This window comes from Tachypleus tridentatus, chromosome 2 (assembly GCF_004210375.1).
Source record: "Tachypleus tridentatus isolate NWPU-2018 chromosome 2, ASM421037v1, whole genome shotgun sequence".
Lineage (NCBI taxonomy): Eukaryota > Metazoa > Arthropoda > Merostomata > Xiphosura > Limulidae > Tachypleus > Tachypleus tridentatus.
The window spans coordinates 146,361,552-146,389,111 of record NC_134826.1 but is presented as its reverse complement, the minus strand read 5'-3'; the positions used below and the strand labels follow the sequence as shown (position 1 = coordinate 146,389,111).

Here is a 27,560-nt window from a genome sequence, read left to right as displayed (position 1 = left end):
TGAACCAGTAATATTACAGCTATTACAGTACTTCATTTGAACCAGTAATATTACAGCTATTACAGTACTTCATTTGAACCAGTAATATTACAACTATTACAGTATGTCATTTGAACCAGTAATATTACAACTATTACAGTATGTCATTTGAACCAGTAATATTACAACTATTACAGTATGTCATTTGAACCAGTAATATTACAACTATTACAGTATGTCATTTGAACCAGTAATATTACAACTATTACAGTATGTCATTTGAACCAGTAATATTACAACTATTACAGTATGTCATTTGAACCAGTAATATTACAACTATTACAGTACTTCATTTGAACCAGTAATATTACAGCTATTACAGTACTTCATTTGAACCAGTAATATTACAGCTATTACAGTACTTCATTTGAACCAGTAATATTACAACTATTACAGTACGTCATTTGAACCAGTAATATTACAACTATTACAGTACGTCATTTCAACCAGTAATATTACAGCTATTACAGTACTTCATTTGAACCAGTAATATTACAACTATTACAGTATGTCATTTGAACCAGTAATATTACAACTATTACAGTATGTCATTTGAACCAGTAATATTACAACTATTACAGTACGTCATTTGAACCAGTAATATTACAACTATTACAGTACGTCATTTGAACCAGTAATATTACAGCTATTACAGTACGTCATTTGAACCAGTAATATTACAGCTATCACAGTACTTCATTTGAACCAGTAATATTACAACTATTACAGTATGTCATTTGAACCAGTAATATTACAACTATTACAGTATGTCATTTGAACCAGTAATATTACAACTATTACAGTATGTCATTTGAACCAGTAATATTACAACTATTACAGTACTTCATTTGAACCAGTAATATTACAGCTATTACAGTACTTCATTTGAACCAGTAATATTACAGCTATTACAGTACTTCATTTGAACCAGTAATATTACAACTATTACAGTACGTCATTTGAACCAGTAATATTACAACTATTACAGTACGTCATTTCAACCAGTAATATTACAGCTATTACAGTACTTCATTTGAACCAGTAATATTACAACTATTACAGTACGTCATTTGAACCAGTAATATTACAACTATTACAGTATCAGTTTCACAAGGCTACTAGGGGTAACTGTATTTACCTCATTTAAATTAAGGATATTCTTTATAAACTCTAATATTGGTAAAATTATTTTCTAGTATTTGAACCTAATTTTATATAAGAACAACAACAGCTAACCTTCATGTCGTCTACAAATAAGCTGCTAATCATTCATTTTCAATCCTTTTCCATGTTCAAGGTTACACTTCTAGGAATGTTTTTGAACAAATAAGTAATGGCATTAAACACTACAATATATACCTCAGAGAACAATTGTTTCAGTTTCATTACTATGTATTACTAAAGATGTTCATAAAGTTTGCTTAAAATCACTTCACTACAATATTAGGTTTTTCTTGGTCAATTTGTTATAAAAATACACTTCCTATTTAGATTTTCTCTTTTCAAGCTACAAGTAAGATTAAATCTCTGTGTGTTAACAAGCTATTGAAAACAATCTATGAATAATAACAGATTAACATACATACGACAAAGACACTTGGAACACCATACAAGTACTTAACAGATACTATAAACACTTTCTTGTAACAATTCAGTATTTCACTCAAAACTTCTCCCAGTTACAACTTGTTAGTTATTTAAGCAACTGAAGTTAACAAGTTAAAAGCAAGAACAGAGTACTTGAAAAATAACATTATCTTAAGCAATGTTAGATCCACACATAATTAAGATCACATTAAAAAACGTACAACTTTAGTTTTTCAGAAATCAAAGGAACTGTTTGCCAATAATCTACATATTTTTGCTTCAGAGATCAGTTGTCCTATACACTGTCAGATGAAATGTCACTAATAATGGAATGAATCATGTAACACACTCATTTTTCAACACCTTTATCACTGCACGATTTCTACCATTTTCCTTTCAGTAAAGTTTTAAAAAAATACACGTCATAACTTTATAGATCTACATTAGTCAATGACACTTCGATAAATTTGAATAATATTGAAAAGTTTAATTTGTGCAGACATTTTCTACAAGTCTCGCCTGACAAATCGATAACTGTACAAAATAATTTTAACACAATCCAACACAGCCCGCTTTTAATATATTCTGTTCATGGACACATCGTGCTAGTTTAAAAATACTGACAAGTTAAAACTTCAATATTAACACAAGGGTTATTGATCACCTACCAGTATCCGAGAGGGTTAGCATGTCCCCTCCCCTCTAACTTAGTTGAGTTTGAAATATCCAATATGAAGTTTAATTATCCATACCAACATGTGTATTTTCACCAAGTCTTCCACTTGTTAATTAACACATTTGCAAGTTACTAAACAGTTCAAAAAAAGTTGGTATACAAGTAGGTATTCAGTGATTCAGTACTTTGATGGAAGTATGCTACTTACAGATACAAGGGTAACTGGCATACATGGTTTTGAATGAGGGAATGTTTATAACTTATGCTACTGTTTAAGTATTATAAATAAAAAGTCTGGGTTACGTACAAGTTACTTATTATTCCTCAGAGTCGGTAACATTTACCTTAGAGTAGACAATTCAAAAACTGTTCAACAAACACAGTAAATTAGTATGGAGAGTAATTTAAAATGTTAAGACTAAATTTTTTCTTAATTGTTGGCCTTTCAATTTACACAATTCTTTTAACATTAAAGTTACTAATACAAAGAGGACATAATATAAGACTGAAGTACAATCATCCAAATAGTATCTTCACGAGAGGAAGTGAAAACATGCAAGTCAGAAGTTCTAAAGTTTCATAGTTCTAGTTTCATAAAAAATATTAAGTTTCACAAGACTATTATTATTAGTTGTCAGAAGATTAAAATTAATAAAAGTTAAAATGAAATGAGCTGCCAGTAACCACACGCCTAAAACATTTTAATGTATTTTTATAAATTTCCAATCAAATTGTTTGAACTTACTTAACTAGAACTTATAAAGTGAGTATATTAATAAAGGACACAAACAATTACATAAACAGTTTGCGTTTATCGAAAAGTATTACTGTGTGTTTTTAGTACGCTCATTCTTCCATAACACCAAAGTAAAACTATCTCGAAATTTATACACACGAAAATATAGTATCACCACGTTGGAGCTTAACTTGTGACAACATCTAATAAGAACAGATGCATCTGGCTGTCATACCAGCAAGCCAAGCTCCATAGAAGAATTTTTTTCAACATTTCTTTATACATGTATAGATAAATATGAACTTTAAACATAAAACAACTGTTTTCTATAGCTCTGTTAAATCATCAATGACAGTGCTCAGTCACATCCACAACAGTGGCTTTCTTCCAACCAAATAGAAAGAATCCAGCACCTGCACCAAGAGCAATAGCTATACACACCCACATATTATATGTCATAAACATAAGCATCAAGAAATAACTTATCACAAACTGCACCACGTGAAGAAGAGTTTGGATCAGATGTGGGACACTCATCATCTTGTTTCTGTGAAAAAAAAGACATGAAACATCAGTTTCTATGACAACAAATAGAATCAAATCACCTTAATATGCTACGGTACAAAAATAAGACAGATGGGAGAAAAGTTTGAAGAATGAATGAATTCCCTACGGTAACAGTCAATTCAGACTAGATAAACTTCTATAACAAAAAAGGTACAAGCTATGCATGCTCCCCTATTAAATTATATTAAACAAACAGGTAACAGCTGCATCTAGGTCAAATCTCATGCCCAGTTCCTTCATAGAAATATGAAGGCCGCAAACCATAAGATTCTCTTGAGGGCAAAGAAACATTTTAGAGTAAATGCAACTGTTTTTGTACACTAGAAACATAATGGATTAAAAAATAGAATCTGAAAAATAATACAGACAAGTTTATCAATATCTTCATATTTCTGACACAAATTACTTTTATCATATGTCAATATTTCCTGACTAATGAACATGTGTAGAACGAAAAGAAGGCGACACCACAACAGAAGTTTAACAATGTGTTAAAGTCATCAAGACAGGAACATCAAAATGTCACCAGAGGGCATATTACTTCATCTTCCTTGAAACACATTTAATGTACCATTTGTTTCACTTCCATTTTGGAGTTAGATTCACCAGATCACTTCCATCTTTTGTAGCCGTAGAAAAGTTAACAAACTATACCTACGAAACCTTATTAAATACTTCACACACCTAAACAGGTAATCTTCCATTTTAATGAAGCAGTGGACAATGAAGTCACTACCTTGCTGCTAACCTGAATTATTTGGCCACAATATTACAGGACTTACTACTGGAACATCCACATAATTATCAGTCAATATTTTTACATTCCACTCTTTTCCATAAAATATCCTCTTCAAGGGCCTGTACTAGGTTTCCAATATCCTCAAGGGCCAGTACCAGGTCTTCAAATTTTAATTTTTATCGGTGGTGACAGGTCTAGTATCCTTCAAGAAAAACATCTTGACAGGTTTGTTTTCCTTTAAAGTGTGAATTTTGCCCAACACACATCAAAAGTCTTGAATCAAACTTATGATTCCATGACATGAGCCTTGACGAGTCTTCATTCGACATGGTTACAGTGTGTAGGATGAAGAGCTATTCAAAAGGGGGTAGGTTCATAAGCATTTAAAAAGACAACGTTTTTCTTTAATTCTCAAGGGTTTTGTCAACCATTCTAGAAACATTAAAGAATTGGCTGTTACTCTAATAATGTACACATCTTCAAGTACAAGGAATACTTTATTGGTATTCTTCTTCTTCTTCATGTGTCAAATCTGCAGACATCGGCGACCATGGCATGCCAGACTTCTCTGTTGTCAATCCTCCTTATCAACCGATGTTGCTCATTGAGTTCTTGGTGACATAGTTATTGAGGCTGTCGATATAGTTAGTTCTTTGACACCCTCTGCTTTTCCTCCCTTCTGTTTTTCCAGATAGCATCTGTTTCTCTATCCCATTCTTCCTACAGATGTGTCCTAGAAATTCCATTTGTCTCTTTCTTATAGTTTTCATGAGTGACCTTTTGTATCCTGCCAGTTCCATGACTTCCACATTTGTTTTTCTTTAAGTATTACAGTATTGGTATTATATGGATTCAAATAGTTCACTAGCCCTGAAATACAGAGCTCAATTACATGTCCAACCCACCACCCCAAGGGTGAACAACAAGTATACTATTCTATGTACATGTTACATCAAACAAATCTTATATTCTAATATAACAAGTGTTCCAGTTTACTGATACATTAGTAATTAAACCCAGACCTAAAATATGCATTCAAGAAAATGATGGGACAATTTCTCAATAACCTCTTTACACAGAAAGTCTTCAGATTGACATAAAAGTGACTTTAAATGGCAACTAGAATCTTAATAGGAGTTTGTTAAAATAATTTAGAAAATTATGCACTTAAATTTTAATATTCTTTACATAATAGCAAATTACGGAGGATTGCAGTGTTCCTTCATACTATTCACTGTGATGTACAAGCAGACAAAGATATTTTCACGTGATTGGCTTAACAGAAAACATCTTCACACTTATCTGATTAACTACATGTTGCAGAATCCTATGTTAAGCAGTCCAAGTCAGTGGAAACAAAATATGTAAAAACCTTACAGAAATCCTAAATAGATATATCCCTAGAAATTTAGAAATCCTGCAATTCATTGTGTCAGTTTTAATATTTGTAATCAAACAGAGAAACTTGTATCAAACTTTTAATTTGATGTTTGAAGCATTTTAACAGCAAAGTTGAGTGAAAACAGAATATAACTTGTTGACAGTACAAATAATTCTGTATAATTCTTTAATAAATAAGACACTGAAGTAATTTGATTCTGTCTACCATTCCTAAACTTCTCATTACAAATTATACTGTATGTAAGCAGGGTTAGCAACGTGAATGAAAGAGAAGGGGGCTTGGCAACCCAGTTTACATTCTTCACCCCCCCCCCTCCACAGTTTCAGCTTTTTAAACTTGGTAAAAAAAAAAAAAAATACAAAAGTCTAAAATAAAATACAATTAAAGATAACTGTAGCATAATAGTACATAGCTCAAACGTAAATGTTTCTAATGTCTTAATAACCACAACATTGACAGTTGTGAATATTTTATTATTTATTAATTAATCAACAGCAGCATTTATAAAACAGTGAACACAAATTAACTGATTGTTATATTTATTCTTTCAGTTATTTAGGTTAGTAATTCTGTTGTAGTACAACACCTAAACACTTGAAAGATTCAAGTTAATGCTTACCTTGTCACTTTTTGAATTTCCGTAACACCAGAGTTGTTACTTTGTCCAGTAACAGCAACTGTGGCATACTGAATTGTGGAAGCATTTCTTCTGTACAGATGCTCCCTGAAGAACTTTAAGCCTTCATAAAGCATTGCCAAAATAAATATGCCAATAACTGATCCAATCAAGCCTGTTGGAAAATTTAGAAACTTATTTAACAAATACTTCTAGAAAATAAAACACATTCATATGCAACTGCTAACTTTATCTCACACTTAAAACTTAAGCAAATTAGTCAGTTATTCAAGGCTATAATGATTAAAGTAATATTAACCTTTTTAGTCATGCCACATTTGAATTAACAATTTGCTTATTAAATTTCCAAAATAAAAGTTTAGGTGAGTGTTTATAATTAATCGTACCTCCAACTGTTGTCACATGCCACTGTCTAAAGAGTATGGTCACTTCCACACCTGCTGTGAAGTACATCTACACGAAAAATCAAACAAAATCAGTAACTGATCCCATAGTACTAGAAATAGTTGTATTTCTAAAGCTAAGCCTTGAACAGATACATAACTATAATCATCCAACTATGTAACTGTTTAACACAAGATTACAGGAAAGATCTTATCTACATCACTTTTTTCAACAAGTCAATAATGTACCCGATTTTCTACTTAATGTAGCTGCTATTGCACAAACGTACCAACATTTTTCTGTGAAAACTGAGATTAGGTAGTGCCTAAACTTGTGATTCCACTAGTCAGTAAAACCCACGAGTAACTGCAAATTTCACTGTTTAGAACAATTCTAATTTCATAAAAAATATGTCAGGTTTAAAACTGAAATACGTCAAAGAAATACTCTTCTTTGTAGCAGGTTTCATTTGGTCTGATGTCCTTCTTGTCTTAAAACACAAATTTATGTTTTCCATTAATAACTACAATGTGAACATACTGGTTTCCTATCTTATAAGTGTGGATCTCTTCCATGTGCATTAGCAACAAGAAAACGTTTTCTTTTAAAGAGAATAGTATATTTGATTTTGCCTTAGATGTTTTTACACTTCTATTATAGTCAGATTGCTATGTTCAAGTCTTTTACCATCTGCTATTATTGTGATACTGATTTCAAACTGAGAGAATATAGAATAAAAAAAATATTATGCTACTTTGGAAATGTTCATATTTTAACAAAAAAAGAGTCAATTAATATTAGGCTAGCAACATGGATAATATACAGGACATTTCAACTCTCATTTACAAACTAGAATGAATATTTACAGATGCTCTGTTTATAATCAAGACATAAGCAAACCAGATCAAACCCTTATTTGTTTTCAATGAGCAACAGTTTAAAGAATGGAACAAGTGTGCGTGCGTGTGTGTAAAAGTAAATGAGCTACTGCTTTTATTTGAAAAACAATTAACTCTTTATTATACTTATTACCTGCATACTATGTTCCAGATTATTACCACCACGATGTTCACTGTGGCCATGCGCGGAAGGACCATCGTGACCGTCGTGCGCAGAAGGACCATCGTGACCGTCGTGCGCAGAAGGACCATCGTGACCGTCGTGCGCAGAAGGACCATCGTGACCGTCGTGCGCAGAAGGACCATCGTGACCGTCGTGCGCAGAAGGACCATCGTGACCGCCGTGCGCAGAAGGACCATCGTGACCACCGTGCGCAGAAGGACCATCGTGACCACCGTGCGCAGAAGGACCATCGTGACCACCGTGCGCAGAAGGACCATCGTGACCACCGTGCGCAGAAGGACCATCGTGACCACCGTGCGCAGAAGGACCATCGTGACCACCGTGCGCAGAAGGACCATCGTGACCACCGTGCGCAGAAGGACCATCATGACCACCGTGCGCAGAAGGACTACTATCATCTTGTACTGGAGGATCATTTATTGTTGGCAAATTAGGAGATATCAATGGTTGGAAGTGAGATGGCCGATCATCGTGTTTAGGAAAGGGCGTCGTAGTTTTAGATGGGGATTTATGGTTGTGCATCTGATGCACTATTATAGTGGTCATCAGAGTTTGAAGAAAGCTAGTTGTAGTAGGTCCATTTGCATTCACAATATGATCCATCATGGAGTGGTTCATCATACTATGATTCATTACAGAGTGATTCATTGTTAAAGATTTGTAATGGAAGTAATTTGTAAGTAAACAGTCCTCCAGAAATTAGTTGCTAAGAACTTTTTCTTCTGATTTATGGAATAATATTTTAAACCTAAAAAGAATAAGAAACCAAAAACTGAATTTTGGGAACTTTAATGGACATACGACATGTTTGTAAACTTTTAATATAATTAATAACAAAAAAAAAAAGGGTGTGCAAGCTAAACTATCATCAATACACACTTTCACATGTTAAAACTAATATTCCATTGTAACATGCAATTTTCAAAAACTACAATTTAATGGTAATGACTAAACAGAAACAACCCAATACAATACAAGTTTGAAAAGTATAATGATTACAACTCTTTCTATATTATTCACATATTAACAGTGTAAAAGCTGAGGGCCAATTTATGTTTTGTTTAATAACACCTAAATCAGCTAACACTGACAATATTAATACAACTTCTAATTCACCACAGCCCAAAAATAGTTGATGGGAAAAGGAAAAAAAAAAATCCTCCCAAATCTGCCTTTGATATGACAAAACTTTCTTTCAAATACAATACAGAATCATGACACAGAACCTTAGAGGTATTAAAAGTTGGTGAAAACCATATCAATCAGACATAAATGCTTCGTCAATTTTAATGGGTTATGCAAGACACTTGCAACAGCTGTATTTTTAATTTACAATTTTCTAGCACCTTCTGTTGATGAAATTTTGTATATCGATCGTACTATAAACAACAGCATGCAAGACCAAGGACTTTATTATCAAACCTAAAAACTTTAAAACACTGCTACAGGTAGCATACTTACAGGAGAATTATGTTTGATCAAAAATCTGTCTACTATACACGCTTTACTTACATTGAGCATGTTGTTAAATTAGACAAGATACAGTACACTGACAGATAAAAATACAAGTGTAATTTATTTTAAAACACTACGTATTTTATGAAGCAGTATCAAATTTCACGATTCTTTAAATTTCTTAAAATCAATGTCTAGTTTCAACTTGAGGTATAATTCATTAATAGTAATTTACCCCCATCTTTTTCACTACATAAAAGGAATGTTATTAAAAACATTTACAGTCATTTTATTAACAAATAAGTCACAGATAGTTATTAGATTAAGCCATCTTTTCACTGTCTTTATGATAATAGGTGCAACTCGTAAATACAATTATACCGAAACAAAGAACAAAACACATACATACAGAAGTTAATTACAGTGAATTAATTTAAATTTCACTATCTAATTAAGGCCCATGTTGACTTGTGCTCTATCTGATGACCACTTTTGTTAATTGCTTTGCAGTTCCAGTAGAAGAGGCTTGGTCATAAGAACTGTCATGCACAAATCGCACTATTCCTTTCTTATGCTTTCTGTAATCTACCCAGTGTAGAAGGATGACTGTTTCAGTGGTCTAACTGCACAGAAATCTACAAAATTGCACACAGTGATTTGATCAGTAGATCTGGATGAAATAGCATGAATACATGTTCCATTCACCACCTTTTGAAATTTACAACTGCTGAATTGACATCTCGTGAAAGCAATCTGGGTATGCATTACTTGGAGTGATTTGACCTTTTCTGGATGGTCCTGTTGCCTCAAGATCAGCAATTTCAAAGAATATCCATCTTGAAAATTCTAAATCTTCAACTTGAACACCTCTTTATAATCTAAGTATATGTATAGTTTGTACTGGAAATATTTGTTACTTGTCTTTTCTTTAGGCAATCAATTTTGTTGGTATCATGCTGAATACAAATGGACTAAACAATGACAAAATATAGTTCTGATGCATGATGTTCCGTTGTGACTGTACATCAGTTGGAGTTTGTAATACGACTTATGTTGAAAATTGTTTTAACATGATTTAATCAACCCAAATAAAAATTTTTTTTTTTTATGAAGGTCTTCAGATATGACATTTAGAAATTCATACAGCTTGAATACTTTCTTCACTAACCTTTTATTATTATTATTATTATTATTATAATGAATCTTAACTTCAAATGTTATTTTTAAAATTATTCAAAATTGGTCAGTATCGATAGATTTATTTTCATACAAAATCACACATTATAACACTTCTCTGGTACATAAAATCAGGAAAAACGTAATCCTCAGCAAAACATGTTCTATCTTCCATTTTGTTTCTTCTCTCTAGGAAGAAATACTAAAAAGAAAATAACCTATGCTAATATTTGCAAAAACGTAATTAGTTTTTAGCCCAGTAGGTGTCTAATGCTGTTTATCATTCACAAGTATTTATTGTCTTTTCTGCTAGACAGGTTAAACATGAGTGGACCACAATGTTTTACATTCTCAACAAAGTTGTGATAGCAAATAATTTACGTTTCTCCAATCCACAAACTTGGAACACCATGAATGATTCGTGAAAACTTAATCTTCTGATATCACAAGTCTTTTGAATCAACTTCATTGATTTGTTAAATTTGTTTTTAGTTCTTCATGGTGTTGCATTTTGCATCTAAAATAAAATTGTTGCAAGTTGGTTTCTTATGTCAGCTTTGTTGTTCTCCAATTCTACCAAAGATGATTATAACTTTGCAACAACATCTATAAAATGGACTTTGTGGAGAAACGAATAAACCATGAACCTCAATTATTATAAAAACCCAAAACTAGTAGTATAATTCTTTTATTAAAAAGCAGTGTTTGTTTCAGATAGTTGAGGGACTATCTACACCAGCTGTTCCTGATTATAAACTGAAAGAACAAGGGAGGGTGGGTGACAGCTAGATAGTAGCACCTACAGCCAACAGGGCTAGTGTAATTGAAGTGATATCTACTTGTCTCTCTTATGACACATCTACGGCTCCATAGGGCAAAGTGCGATCCTGTAGTAATGAGAAGCGATCTACTGGATTCAACGTCTGAAACACTTATTAGGTCACACCCAAGCAACTAAAAAATTGCAGGGAATGAACTACGTGGATGTTTATGATTAAGTAACTTTTGTTCTTCCAGAGTACGTTTTACGTGATTTTAATGAGTCAACGATAGGGGGAGAAAAAGAAATTGGTTCTAAAACATTATGAAATGTTGTCTTATAATCAAAATTAAAAGTTGTAAATGAGAAATATGCAACTGCATATCAGAGCTCACTAATCTAATTTTTCTAACTACCAACTGCCTGTCTTGTAGAGAAAAACGATAATTATGAAAAATGAATAGTTAATCTATACAACTGACTTGCACGCAAATGCGCTCTCTTGTGGCCAACTTACTAACCTTATCCGTAGATGAACAAAGACAAAGGATTTTTGGAAGTAGGGATGTGTACTTGGGCGTTTTTATAGTAAAGCTACATCGGGATATCAACCGTGTCCACCGAGGGGAATCGAACCCCTGATTTTAACGTCAGAAATCCGTATGCTTATCGCTGTCCCAGAGAGAGCTGAAAGTGCGAATCCAAATGTAGGTCCAAAATGTACGTACAAGTACTGCTCATGATACACAATAACTCCTTAATGTTTGTTAATAAAATAAACATATCAATATATTTTTGAAAATAACGGATATATCGTTTTAATTTTCAGTACTGGAATAGAACAAGTACTGCTCACTTTAAGTTCACATAATTATCTCAACAACTCCTATATCCGCCTTCGCTTGCTTATCGCACACTACAATTATCAATGACATTAACCAAAACCCGGACTTTCCGGACTATGCTTCAAATCAGTAATATTTGAAGTATATCTAAGTAGACAGTTTTTTTATTCACGTTAATATTTGTCTTTCTAATTACAATTATTGTTGGTGTACTTCTTGACAAATATTTAACAAACCATTCAAGGTACGAACTTGGTAAATGATAAAACATCATGCTTTTTGGCAATCTTAAAATATATAAATATATCAAATTACACTATGAAAATTTCAATGTTAAGTTCCAAGCCGAGTGCGCGATTTTGATAACTGGGAAACTTTCCAAGTTTAACTATGACAACTAAAATATATTACAAAAGTTTCTACATACGAAAAAACAACCAAAAAGCATCAGATGGTTGCATATCACAACCGTACATATACACCGTTTCAGCCGTTGGAAAATGCGGCGAGTCATTCATAATGAATAGATTTATAAAAAAGTTTGACCACACCGTGAAAATCCTGCTTTTATTAACGCTTTGTTACTTTCAGTTCTGCGGCTTCTCGTTTATAGAAAGGTAGCACGTGCACATAAAAACCAACAATGTTTAAATGGAAGAAAATGTGAATCCAAATAAACCAAAACAAAGCAGCTTCACAACGTAAATAAAGTACAAAGCGATCTTTATCCAATAAACAAAGAAACTACACAACGTAAATAAAGTACAAAGCGATCTTTATCCAATAAACAAAGAAACTACACAACGTAAATAAAGTACAAAGCGATCTTTATCCAATAAACAAAGAAACTACACAACGTAAAGTACAAAGCGATCTTTATCCAATAAACAAAGAAACTACACAACGTAAAGTACAAATATCTTTATCCATTAAACAAAAGCAACTATGCAACGTAAAGTGATCTTTATCCAATAAACAACGTAAGTAAGAGTGACAACTTCTGGTTACAGAACAGAGTATCAAATTCTCTATTTTTTTTCTATGTTAGTCTGTCTCAAGACAAAGACGTCTCAATGACAATACACTAGATCCATGTCTTATAATGTGTATGCAATACCTACTCATTGCTGGTTATCTCAAAAGTAAAACCATTAGGATATATTCTTAACATAACATTTAGCAATAGTTAAGACTACTACCAACATAGTAGTCTTAACTATTGCTAAATGTGGTTTACTGACCAATAGGAAGCGTTTGTTTTGTTTGTTTGTTTTTTTGAATTTCCCACAAAGCGACTCGAGGGCTATCTGTGCTAGCCGTCCCTACTTTAGCAGTGTAAGACTAGAGGGAAGGCAGCTGGTCATCACTACTCACCGCCAACTCTTGGTCTACTCTTTCACCAACGAATAGTGGGATTGACCGTCACATTATAACGCCCCCAGGGCTGAAAGGTCGAGCATGTTTAGCGCGATGGGGATGCGAACCCGCGACCCTCAGATTACGAGTCGCACGCCTTAACACGCTTGGCCATGCCGGGCCCCAATAGGAAGTGATACAGAAATGTGTGTAATTAGAGCGAAAGCAATTTAAACGTTTCGCACCCATTTATATTGTTAAATCTACATACTTGCTAAAATACAGTATGGTGAGATTTTTTAAAAACCTGTGCACCACTCTTAACGAGAAATGGAAAAGAAACATGATTTTTAGCTTTCATTCATAATAATGACTATCTAATTACAGATAGTGCAACTGCCCAATAAAACTACTACAATATTACTGACGCCATATCTAACTGTAGGTATGGCAATTGCACAGTGAAAATAATTATTTCCCATCAGTGGTATTGCATTATATGTAACTTTCCACTAAAACAACTAAAATACTACTAGCGCCAAATCTATTAGGTTGTCCAGAAATAAATGTCGATTTTCAACAAAAGTTTAGAAAAGTATAAACCAGTATTGTACAACATGCTTTAATCAAAGTAAGCACCATTTGCTTCAACATGTGTAACGATGCTGTTTATGTCCCTGCTGTAGAAATCAGAGTTTGTATGGTCAATAAACTCCCTCAAAGCTTCTTCTGCAGCTGCCTGGTTTTGAAAGTGTTTATTGTTCAAAAAGTTGTCAAAATGCTCGAGAAAATGAAAGTAAGGGAAAGGTCTTGGGAATAAGGTGGATGAGGCAGAACATCCGTTACCAATTAATTCAATATTTGGAGCGTCATCCTTGTCAGGTCTCATATAACGCCGATTTTGTTGACCTTCAGTCAGCTCATACAGAACCCACTTATCTAACTTTTTCTTCTTTCCAATCACAATCATGTGGTTGGCAATGCTTGATTTGCTTGTATCCAGCTTTACTACAAGCTCACTTACTGCTGTGTGAGGGTCTGTCTCAACTGCTTCCCTTAATGTGTTTTCATCTAAGGATGGCTTCCTTCCACGACCTTTGTGGTTTTCAAGATTTTCATCTGCATGTCGAAACCTTTGGAACCAACACTGAACTATACGTTCAATAACAGATCCATGGCCGAATGCCTGGTTCATGTTCCGTTAGTTTCGGTGACTTTTCGTCCAAGTTTAAAGTCAGAGGAAAATCAGATGAACGTTCTTCTTGTCCATGCTGCCTTGGGGGTTGCGAAACTTATTCTGAGTAGAGTTGAAACAGTAGATAATAAAGACACCTTGTAAGCAACAAACGTTGGATTAAACAAACCAATCAACGATAAGTTACTCAATATTCAGCTTCTGTATGTCATCGGGAGAATTCCAACATTTATTTCTGGACAACCTAATAATTACAGATAAAAACAACTGTCCACTGAAACTAAGAAACATGTGCATGGAAGTATTAGTGTATACACCCCTTAAGTTCTTACAGAAAGTAATGTAATGAAGTTAAAAAAAAAAAAAGCATGATTTCATGAGAATAAATGTTTCCAAAGAAAACTGTCTTAAAAAATACCTTTTCAGTTAAACATACATTGTGATAAAGTCCGACTTTAGCTTTTTTTCCCATTATTTTTATATATAACCGTATTAATCAGTAAATAGCCTCATTTATTTATAGAACTATTTAGAAAGATTTCATTTTATCCTAAGCCTGGTATTATTATTATTACATTAGAAAAAACATGGTTATTCAGCTAAAACTACTAAAATTATCAAGTAAACTGGAGACAAGATTACAAAGAAGATTAAAAATATAAACGTGATAAGGTTTTGGTTTTGTTTGTTTTGAATTTCGCGCAAAGCTACACGAGGGCTATCTGCGCTAGCCGTTCCTAATTTAGCAGTGTAAGACTAGAGGGAAGGCAGTCATGACTACCCACCGCCAACTCTTGAGCGACTCTTACCAACGAATATTGGGATTGACCGTAACATTATCTCGCTTTGAGATGCATTTTTACTTCAAATGGGTGTTTCACCATCGTCAATAACAGAAACAGTCCTATCAGTAACTGGTAGGTTTACACTTCATGTTTGATAGGTTTTATGTCAATTTGAGTTACGTACATTGTAAATGCGAAAGTTGTTTATTTTTTGGACAATACTACTTGTCACAAAGGTTTGGTTTGGTTGTTTTTTTAAAAAAAGCTACACAATAGGCTAACTGTGTTGTGCAAGCGCTCGGTTTTTACTATTTTCATCTTTTAAGTTTACCGGTGAGTCACAGAGGGAAAATTCGTAAGTGCTCATGATCGCATGTTAAGGCAGTGTATTTTACAATACTTTATTTTCATTGTTTCAAAGTCAAGCGCACCATTTGTGGGTGAAATAGTTCAGTATTCATGGAAGAAACACCGAGTTCTGTAAAACAAATAATTAGCCCAAACATCTTTCAAACCATAAGGGATAATGACAGTGGTGATATAGTGGAGTCTGATTAGAGCAATAAACTTTTATGTATCCAACAAACTGACCCATTCCCACCACCTACCGATACAAGTTTCTGTACGAGCCTTTTATGTCACACTTTGTCAAATACTTTCCTAAATACATCAAATCCACACCTTTACCCTCATCTACATATTTAGAAACGTTTTCAAACCATATAAAAATATTTTAAGACGAGTATTTCCCTTAGTGAAACCATGTCGATTATCCGATCAAATTCTAAAAGCTTTGTTAAATTACTTTCAAAACTATATTACAAACTTCCCAAACCATTTTTCAAAACTGACAGGTTTATTGTTACTTGAACGACTACTAACTCCCTAGAAGGGATCGTGTTTGGTCTTTATTAAAGGGTTAATGGATCAATCCTCAGGTGTAATAATTTCAGACTAATCTACTGTTACAATGAAAATGGATTCATTGTAAATACACAAAATTTGAAGTACGAAACAAGATCAAACCCATATGCAGAACGTTTAAAAGTTAATATGCCAGATCAAAAGCCAACACTCATTATGCAAAGCCCAATATACGTGCTGATGTACATGCGGTCTATATACTTTATTGGTAGTATTTGTTTTGGACTTCTCTTCAAAGTTGCATAAAGCCCCATATTTAAGGCATTATTATATTCAAGTCACAGATACCCTACGCTTTGGTAAAGTCCCCGTAAAAAGAGGAATAAAAAAACTCCACTAGCAGATAAGACATTGTCACTGCAGTTCGCAATGACGAGAAACCCATGAAATGACGGCTGGTATAGATATTAAAACTTTCATTAAAATAAAGTACAAAACAACATTTCGACATTCTTGGGTACGAGATTGTAGAGGGCGTTGCAGTTAGTTGTTGGGTTAATTTAATATAGGTATAAAGGTGTTCCATTATATTCCTTCAGAAGATAACCTAAGAAAGTCGAAACGCTGTTCTTTGCTTTATTTTGATAGAAGTGTTAATACCAATACCAGCCGTCCGGAGATACACTGTCGCTGCAATTGCTTCAATGTGAAAATATTAATACATAATTATGCCAATACAGTAATTAGAAATACTTACAAAATCCAGTTGCGCAGTAGTTTAGAATTTAGGAAAAGCTGACGTTATAGAATTAATACAGGATGTGAAAGAATCTTAAACCATTCCATATACTGAAGGAGTACACATACCTACGTTGTTGAAGTGACTAAGTAAACACAAGTTTGCTCCTTTGAGCGAGCTCCGTGGCCTTTGTAGATGACCTTGCTTGCACGTGACCCGAATGGTGGTAGAGAATGGGTAAAAACAGGATGTCACTTTACTAAAAATACAGTGTTAACAGAAACAAAATATTGTCGTCTGATGGTAACAAGGCAGCTGCGATATAAATACCACCCTTTTAAAAACGCTTATATCTGCCTAACATGTCACACCACGATTAAATCTCGTCTGTTCTGACAACTTAGCACAGTATCAATTATATACAAGGCAGCCAATCATTAACGATGCCCAAAGAAACCATAAAGTGATAAAACGTGGCGACTTGCTTCGTGTGGTACTGTAGGTCAGCTTACGAAATTCAAACGATGAGTGGTTGTTTTCTTTAACTAGTTTGGGGCGTAAGTGGGCGATTTCGTATTAATCTATTTAAACTTCACGCTGTTTCAGGGTCTACTTTAGACTTTGAATAATTAAAATAAAATACGCTCGGTAGAGAATTATGTTATACAACTCACGGACACACCAGAGGGAGACACTGCAAATAGTTTAATTATGGTGTTTGGTCCGCGAAAATAAATAGCATTATGTCAATTATTTTGTTTATACATTTATAAATTCGACCAATTATATTTATAAATGAACGTGAATGTACTGTGGCATTTAAGTTATTCACAATTCTATATACAACAAAGAATGTAACTTGGTACGGATTTTAACAAAGTTTGGATCTAACCAATGCTTTGATGAAAGCTCGTGGATTATCAGTGTCATTTCAAACATTTATCGGACAACAACTTTCGTGTAGGACGTTAAATATAAGGCCAGTTGGTAAACATTTATTACGACTGCACAAGTTCTGTCCGATTACAAACTGTATTATAATACAGTGTACTTTACTTCTTTACGACTACACCGTTAAGACTTGTATTAGATAAACGCTTTAAACCCCTTAAAGTTTGGTTAAGCAATTGTTAACGATTTTTAAATTGTTAAAATAAATCGCTAAATTTATAAACCCAGCAAGTGTTATCACTGTCAAACATTAGGCAGTTTTTTTGTTTTACTTATCCCTTTGTAAGTGTGAGATTTTGCGGTAATGTCAATACATAACAAAATCAGGCCTATAATTTGTAAAGGTTTTTTTTTTTTTTTAAGGTTATGGCTTTATCTTAAGTTCCACTCACAAACAGGATAAGTTTTACTTGTGGTGCACGAATAAACAAAGTTACACAATGTTATGGACCTTTTTTTGTGAGGAGTGGTATAATCATTTGAACACAGGGACTCTAATCAAAATATACATTTCAGTGGAACATAAGTAAAAACAAAACAGATGGCATTTTGACCCACCTAAGTGAACCCTTGCCCAACACAGCAGACAAGAAAAATTAAAATCTGACACAGTCCTTCACATCCACACACCAATAAGTAACACTCAAATTATCCTCAGTTCTGAACACCAGAATGAAGTCAATCTCCATTTTTGTAAGCTCTACTAAAAAGAATTTCAAAAATTCAAATCTCTATTAGGAAAAGCAAGATTATTTACTTCCTTTACAAAACTGCACAAAAATTATTCCTAAGCAAAGTATAATTCACATTCATGTAACTATCCAACACTTGAAAATACTCAAGTTAACAGCAAATACCAAATAATTATGTTGACATGTATCTAAACTTCCTAGCTTTAAAACCTACTCATGACTATGTTCACATGTAACCTTTTCAATACGCCATCTATAAAGAAACTTTACATTTACACAATACTTAGTCTTTTACATTTTAATGAAACTAAGAAAATAAACCTAATAAAACTAATTACTCTTAAAGCCTTGTTATACAAAATACTTTATAATGAAGAAAATCATCTGAAGAAAACTATTACAAAATATCTGAGGCCCAGATAATGTTCATTATCTTATCATACAAGACTTTAGGTTGCAGACACAAAGACACTGACTGTAAATTGAAGAGAGTCACGAGTTTTGCCCTACAAGGTGTTAAAGTATTATATTTGGCCATTTAATCTAAGAAAAAAATGTTGAGTTATTGAAGAGAGTTTTTAGATAAGAGCTGACCTCAAAACTTTACAGAAGGAAAGTGAGTGGTCCTTTCAGCTAAACATGGGATTAAAGAGCTTAGCAGAACACAAGGCTTAAGTCAGGTAAACAACCTGAACAATATGACTGTTTGCATGCATGGGATAATTTACAAGGTATGAGTGAATTGTATGCTGACAATGGGTTCTAATTAAGCCTTTCAGGGAAAAGCATATTTGAGGAAGTTCTTAAGATATTCATTAAATACAGGTTATGACAAAAAAAAAAAAAAGAAGGAAGCTTAGAGGTAGAATCTACATGGATTACCAGCAGGAGTCTGAAGAGGGAAAATTATTTTATGTGGCAGTTGCAATAGTCAACCTGACTAGAGAGAAGGGGTAAATTATAAATTATACATACAAAGAAATCACAGTTGGTAATAACAACATTGACACAATAATCACTGTAGACTAGTTTTAGATATGTTGGTTTTAACTGTATGAAAATTGATAACAAGGAGAGATGGGGGGTGATTCAGGGTAGTTTTCTACACCAAACAGTCAGAGTCTACGAGAAAGGATGCCATTTTATAATTACTGTTTACAATTAATGATATAATTATAACTGTTAAAGTAGGGTAACATTTTAAAGGAAAACCCGAAAAAATATTTTAATGATAAGGACTACAGTTGTTTTAGTATTTAATTTAATGGACAGGATGGCCTAGGTGGACCAAAAAGTCCTACATAGTCCTTTAACATTAAAACTGGAAGAGTAATCACTACATAATTATGTTCAATGTTTGACTACATGTTAAGATGTGAAACTTTGAGATCCTGTTTTCAGAAAGCTAATTCTGAAACCATGAGAAGATTTATCATCAGCAAATTGGGACAGTGTATGAAAACGTGATGTGGAGGAAAAAACAGAAAAGGAAAAAGAGATGAAGATGAAATCAGAGAAAAATACCACAAGTTTAAGAGTTGGAAGATTTAGAAAACTGGGTAGGCCAGGGATTTGGTTACTAAATAAAGTAGGAAGTCCAAAAGGGCTTATGAGAAATAACTGGCTGGTGATGTTAAAAAGTAACATCAGATCTCTTGTTAAAAGGTAAGTAATACATTATTGTGAAAATTGGACCCTCAGGGGCTGTTGATAATGTTATCGTAGAAAAGTATAATATGGCTGAGCATTAAACATTTCCTTTATTTTGTTTTTACAAGAGAAGGTTTTATAAATATTTGTACTTTTTAGCATTCCAGAAGGAATACTGAAATTGACCTGAAGTGTGTAGATATTAATCTCGTGGTTGTAAGTTGTAGGTTGAAAGCCTGAGATAAAAAGTAAATAAAGCACTCAAGTCAGAAAAGGTTTACCATAGTGGAGGTTAAACACCAGATATGAAACATGTTCTCTAATTTTTAGTAGATCAACAGAAAGTGGACAGGTGTCTAGAGATTAGAGTTGCTGATGTTACTGTAAAGGAGAGATAAAAGTTAGAGACCAATTAATCTTTCCTTTATCATGAGAAAAATTCTGATAAAAACAGCTTTAAAAAGTCATTTAGTGAATTGTTAAAGATAATTAACAGTTGACAGAATCAGCAAAGAGAAATATTGTATTAGTCTGTTAACTTTAAGGATGTTATTAGAACAAAGAAAGTTAAGTAAATTGGTGTACCTAACTTTTTAAAAGGTCACAAATTATTAGCTACAAGTGTTGCAATGCTAAACACTGGTGAATCTGTTAATTGGTTTGTTTTGAGAGAGGAACCAGAAGGTTGTCATTAATGGATATTTTTTGGTATTTGGGTGCCTCAGGGACACTGCTTAAGCCTTAATTTTTCTTTTACATTAAAAACAATTGGAAGAGAACAATTATAACTGTAAATTACTAAAGTTTCCTGAAGAAACTAAACCAGGGTGTTTCTAATTGTATTAAGAATGCTGAGGAACCGTACATATTGACTTGTGTCAAGTGATAAATTTGACACATGTAGCAAATGACAACTGTAGTAATTCTAAAATAACTTAAGATTCAAAATAAATAAATATGTATAACATGAATAATTGTATCTTCTGTAGCCCATTCCAACAAAACCCTTTGTCCAATACATAAAATATAAAGATAAGGGACCTTATTGGTTCAATGAGGCTGTCTCATCCACTAAAGTAAAGTAAGCAGAAAATTTAAACATACATTTCACAGACTAAAGATATATAACAAATAAACAAAAACACCATCTGCACCAGTCCTTATTTAAATACAGTAGTACCTCGGTTCTCGAACTTAATCCGTTCCAGAAGGCTGTTCGAAAATCGAATCAAATTTTCCCATAAGAAATACTGTAAATTAAATTAATCCGTTAGACCTCCAAAAACTACGCATTATGAAGCATTTAAAGTAAAAGTATTGCTTATTTATACCTATATAATTATACTTACATGTCAACCACAAAAACTATAAACACAATAAAAAAAAATAAATGAAAATTTAACTGCACTTTACCTGTGCTGAGGAGAGCTGAAGGTGTAAATGAAAGATGGTGAGGAATGTGGACAGTAGGGGATTATTATTGTTTGGAACTGGAGTCACCTTCCAAAAATCGTCAGACAACTCTCTCTTCTGGGGTTCTTTTTTCTTTTCTGTCTCTTTGCATCGCTACAACCTGCTTGTGACTCACTGGACCTATTTCTCACTAAAACTTGTCTGATGAGGTTTGTTTCTGCCTGCATTTTAAAATGTTTCTGAAGTAAGATATGGCATTGTCATTGAAAGGTTTTATGCTGCGGTTTGCTACAGCTTTGTCAGGGTGAAAATTTTCCACAAAATTTTGCAGCTCTCTCCATTTTCCACACATTTTCTTGATTAGTGAACTATGAACATCCTCCCTTCCCTCTTCCTCATCTGAAGACACTTCCTCAGTTGCCTTCTGTCACTGCTCCTTCTGAAGGTCTTGGAGTTCTTCCATGGTGAGCTCAGTGTTGTGGTCTTCCACCAATTCCTCCACATCATCATGACTCACATTCAAGCCCATACACTTGTCTAGTGAGACAATATCCTCAACAACAGGCTTAGCCTCAAAGCCTTCAAATCTGCTACTGAGTCTGGCCACAATTTCTTCCAGGATGAGTTCATGGTCCTTAAAGACACTTCCCTCCAGGCTTTGTCTGTGATCCTCAAGCAATGGAGGATATTAAAGTGATTTTTCCAGAACTCTCTGAGGGTTAACTCTGTGCCAGAGGTCACTTCAAAGCACCTTTGAAACAGTGCTTTGATGTAGAGTTTCTTAAAGTTTGATATGACCTGCTGGTCCATGGGCTGAATGAGAGGAGTCGTGTTAGGGAACAAGAGCTTCACCGTAATGAAACTGTACTCCTCCACCAACCCGTCCCCAAGCCTGGTGGGTGAGCAGGTGCATTGTCCATCACAAGAAGGGCCTTGAGTGGCAACTGTTTTTTCGTGAGGTAATTCTTTACACTTAGGACAAACACTTTATGGACCCACTCTATAAAAAATTGCCTGGTTACCCATGCTTCACTATTAGCTCTCCACATGACATTTAGTTTACTTTCCAGGACATAATTTTTCTTAAAAACCCTTGGGCTCTCAGAATGGTACACAAGCAAAGGCTTAAATTTCAAGTCCCCACTTGTATTACTACATAACAATAGAGTTAGCCTGTCCTTCATTGCCTATGTCCTAGCAGTGACTTCTCCTCCTTAGTGATGTAGGTCCTCTTTGGCATTTTCTTCCAAAAGAGGCCTGTCTCATCACAGTTGAACACTTGTTGGGGAATAAAACCCTCAGCTTCTACATAGTCCTTAAATTCCCTAACAAATTTATCAGCAGCATCTTTGTTAAAACTGGCACCCTCCCATGTCTCACCACACTATATGCCACTTCTCTTCCTAAATTTTTCAAACCACCCCCGACTAGCCTTAAAGGCATCACTTGTATCAGCACTTGTTCCAGGGTGTTTTTCAAAAGGTCAGCATACAACTGTTTTGCTTTCTCACAAATGATGGTTTCAGAAATGCTATCACCAGCTAACTGTTTTTCGTTTAACCAAATCAACAAGTTTTTCTACCTCTTCCATTGATTGTGATCTTTATTTCGTAAGCACTGTCACTCCTTTTGCAACATCAGCTCCTTTGATGACCTCTATTTTTCAGTATGGTGCAGACTGTAGACTTCACCATACCAAACTGTGTAACACGCGAACACCACTCTCATACTTCACTATGAGATCTTTTTTCACCTCTATTGTGGCTCTAACAACTTTTCTTTTTGGTTTGCTGCTTTCATTATCCTTCTTTAACCCCGTGGTGGCTTATTTAATCAGAATATTTAGTAAAACAAAAAGAAAATTGAGAGTGTTCACAACAGATTTTATCAGGGGTGTGGACTGAGCGACAGGTGCGGGTAAAATGATTTGGGTAAGCTTGGCATGAGCCAAAAATGGTCAAAGGGTCATCAGTTGGGTTATTTCGGGGGTTCGGGCCACGACAGCTTGGTTTGGGAACAGAGTTTATGCTGGACAACCGAGACATTTTTTTTCTCAAACAATATGTTTGAAAACCAAATTGTTCAAGAAGGGAGTTGTTCGAGAACCGAGGTACCACTGTACTTAGTATGCCTTCTCTTAAACTTACTGCACCTACTACATATGAAGACAACCCATTCCAAAGGTCAATACCACAGTTTGAAACATTTAACTTGTAACTATTACACTGTAAACATGTATATTTATCCTTTTGTCTTACCGTTTACCATTAAGACAAAAATATATTACACATCAACACCATCAATTTCCTAAAGAAATGTAAACATATATCAGTTTTCTCCTAATTCTAAATGAAACTCAATACTCCAAACAAAGTCTAAAAATTTATCTACACAATGAAACTATAAATTTATTTAGAGTTATAATCAATGTTTCTGTCAATACAACCAACAATCCTGCATGCCTTGACTCTAGACATAGCACACTGCTTGGACAACTTAATAGACTGACCAACCAAAACATCAAGATTCCTTTATTTCATTATTTTCATATATAAAACAACAGCATTCTCATTACCACCAGTAACACCGAAGAATACTAAACTCATCAGTTTGAGTTATTGAGAGACTATATTATTAACTTGTATGAACAACTGTTGTGCTATAAACTGAAGTAAACTGATGAAGTTAATAACTTTTCTCAAGACTATATCTCAGGACAGCTAGTATGAGTGTCAACACTTATTAATAAAGCAGGGAACATTTCAACTGTCTTAGGTCATCTTCAGATTAAAAAAAGAGGGAATTTGTTAAAAAGAAACACAATGGCCAGTTGCAAACTCTTAACCTGGAGATGACCTAAGGTCAAAACATTGTTCTTTGCTTTATTAGTAAAAGTGTTAATACCCATACCAGCTACCCTGAGATATATTTTTACTTGAAGCAGATTTCTTGTCATCATGAATTTTATTAAGACTAATTTACAAATTATAATTAGAATACAAAGAAGTAATACAATATCATCTACTGGTTTTAACACCAATTTATTATTACTTGATTTAACTTTACTCAAAATCAAGAGAACCAGTTAACCAGTAAGTTAATTTTATTATTCTAACTTAACTACACAGTCAACAGGTGAATATAACTATTCATTCTAAGTTAATAAAACATAACAGTGTGCCAACTACACTGTACCTGATACATGTAGAATAAATGGAAGATAATGCACTTGGGATATCATAACTTGCATCACATGTTAAATACAGATGAGAACCAACTCAACATTGTGACTAAATAAACAAATTTTGGCACTGTTGAAGATAAATCTCTCAAACCATAAAATCAGGTATCTGTTGATAGACAGAATTTGGGGATGTATTTATATTCATCTTCATTGCAGGTCAAAAAAAGGTAATTATAGGGCAGCCAATGTTTGGGAGTCAATATGATTGAGACTTTTGAGAGAGTAAAATTTTGCCAATAGCAGGTGCTAAGTGCTCTTGCTCTCTAGAGTAGGTCTGAAGACATGGTGAGGACAGTTTATCTGTAGGAAGGTCTGGAGATATGCTCCTCAAAATATTAAAGGCCTCTGATTTCTTTGAGCTAAAGATAACACAGAGGTAAAACAAATTTAAGATTATGAAAACAAATAATAGCCAGCTGGGCTTCACTTAGTTTTATTTCTCTGAAAGTAAAATCAGTGATTGACTTGTGATCCCAGCAGGAGTAAAGATGGGCACTTTATACCAAGTTGTGAAGAGAAATGATAATTTACTGAAAAATAAAATAAGGGTTTATATTTTTACTTTTCTCAGCATGGATATACAAGAGCAGTCTTAAAGGACCAAATGGTCCCTTGCCATCTACATCCTATGAAATTTTAGTTTTACTCAACAGATGACAGACATTTAGAACAATCTATTGGTGGACACACTATTTGCACAAACTGAAATACTTTAAAAACAGGTTAGTCAAAACTTAAAGTGTGAAATACAGTCAGGAAATCAAATATAATTTTGAATTATATCAAACCTTCCTACCTAGTCCAACTTCCAGAAATAACTTCAGTAAGTAGGCACAATAAGCATAAGTGTTTAATAAATAGATTAAAATAACATTATTAACAATGAGTACTGTGATAAGTAATAATGTTACAAAAACAATCAGTCAAGTGATTTTTAGTTTCTCTTTCAGTATGCAGTTAGCTCTGATCAGAAAATTAAAAAGAAAACACTAATAAAAAAGCAATATAAATATAGAAAACACACATATACATAGATAGATACTTTCTTAACACTTAATTGTATCTTACAATATTTATATAATCTCCAACTATATTTAACTCCAACAAGAAAAGAGAAAAGCAAGTCAGACAGAAAAACAGTGACCCCATCAAAGTTATTCCTTACTCACAAAATCATCAAAATTTACTGTATAATTTATAAAACTTGTATACCCTGACACTTGATATATTATACTTTACATAACAGAAATTTAAAATTATCATTGCAATACCAACTGGAGGTTATTAGATTTTCCAGTTCAAGTTTTCTTAATAAAAACCGATAAACAGGGTCAATAAGGAGTAGGACCAGGAGAGTTACTTGGCTTAGGCCTCAAGTTTAGACACCATTTTTTTCAAATCTTTTTTTTTTTAATTTGTTAAGTTAGGTAACTTGTTTTTATATGCCTCCCAATTAGACCAAAATGAAACTTTCATATTGGAGCTGCAAATTATTTATACAAGTTAAATGTTCAGATTATGTTTCGTTTTCTTTCAGCCTATTAATTGTCTTATTTTGTTTTCCCGTGTTACCATTTTCTATTTGTATTATAGCCAGTGTCCTCCAAAGATTGAAGTGGTCCTGGCGTCTCTGAACTTCAAGAAGGCCCGCTGATAAAGCTAAAGTGAAAGAACGAGTTCGTATTTAATTTAGTTTTATTCTTCATAACGTAAGTAGTCTTTCTTGATTACTCTCTTCTTTAACAAACTCTCTATTTGTTAACCTGAAGATGACCTAAGAAGGTCGAAACGTTGTTTTGTACTTTCTTTTAATTAAAGTTTTAATACTCATAACAGCCGTTTGGAGAATACATTTTTACTTCCAATGGATTTCTCGTCATCACGAAAAGCCGAAACTTAAACGTATAGAATATGGTAATTTTATTTAATCGCAAACAAATAAAAACACTGTATTCTGGAATTAAAATATAAATTACTTACGTTCTTTTACCCTAGTAATAATAACTGCTTATAGTGTGATACGTTTATATAAGCACAGAATCACACCAAATATCCGTAAATAACCAATTATGCTACTTGAATAAAATAATCTTCGCCCGGCACAAAGTCATTTCATTTTCTCAGAAGTGCGCATGCTCAAAATTTGTTACTGCCACCTTATGGTGAGATTAAGGACAAGGTTATTGAGCTTGTCCTAAACCAAATTAGAGGTCATAACTTACATACCTAAACGAGTTAGTTAGAACCTGCACTTAAAAATGTATTTTCATAAATATAACAATGTAGGATTACAAAATACTTAAAATATATTTATTTATATTTTTAACCAATAATGTGTTTTGTTTTACCGAAATAAGATCGAGGTGAAAATACTATTTAATTTAAAAAAATAATAAACCCAATGTATTAATTAATCAGAAGATGAAACTTCAGATACATTGACAATACATTTTTCTGCTCAGAGATAATTCTGAGAATTTATAATGCTTACAATCGTGTTTCGATACTCGCGAAGGTTAGAGCATAGATAACCTACTGTATAGCTGTGTGATTTATGAAACAGAAAGAACATTATATTAAATGTA

The 27,560-nt window shown here is 33.5% G+C and overlaps 1 protein-coding gene across 6 annotated transcripts; it reads right to left on the bottom strand.

Annotated features, from left to right (window-relative positions):
- Nucleotides 1-2,098: 2,098 nt before the first annotated feature.
- On the bottom strand, nucleotides 2,099-27,095 carry LOC143245316 (uncharacterized). 6 transcript variants are annotated; one of them, XM_076491516.1, is made up of 6 exons: nucleotides 26,956-27,082; nucleotides 11,763-11,928; nucleotides 7,800-8,598; nucleotides 6,770-6,836; nucleotides 6,366-6,537; nucleotides 2,099-3,585 (listed from the first exon to the last, which is right to left on the bottom strand). In XM_076491516.1, the coding sequence occupies exons 3-6, from the start codon at nucleotides 8,496-8,498 to the stop codon at nucleotides 3,384-3,386; spliced, it is 1,140 nt and encodes a 379-aa protein (XP_076347631.1). In that variant the 5' UTR covers nucleotides 8,499-8,598; nucleotides 11,763-11,928; nucleotides 26,956-27,082; the 3' UTR covers nucleotides 2,099-3,383. The 6 variants fall into 6 exon arrangements, with proteins under 6 accessions (XP_076347631.1, XP_076347635.1, XP_076347634.1 ...); XM_076491520.1 differs by lacking the exon at nucleotides 26,956-27,082 and adding an exon at nucleotides 17,158-17,526; XM_076491519.1 differs by lacking the exon at nucleotides 26,956-27,082 and adding an exon at nucleotides 17,044-17,164.
- Between the last annotated feature and the right edge of the window lie 465 nt (nucleotides 27,096-27,560).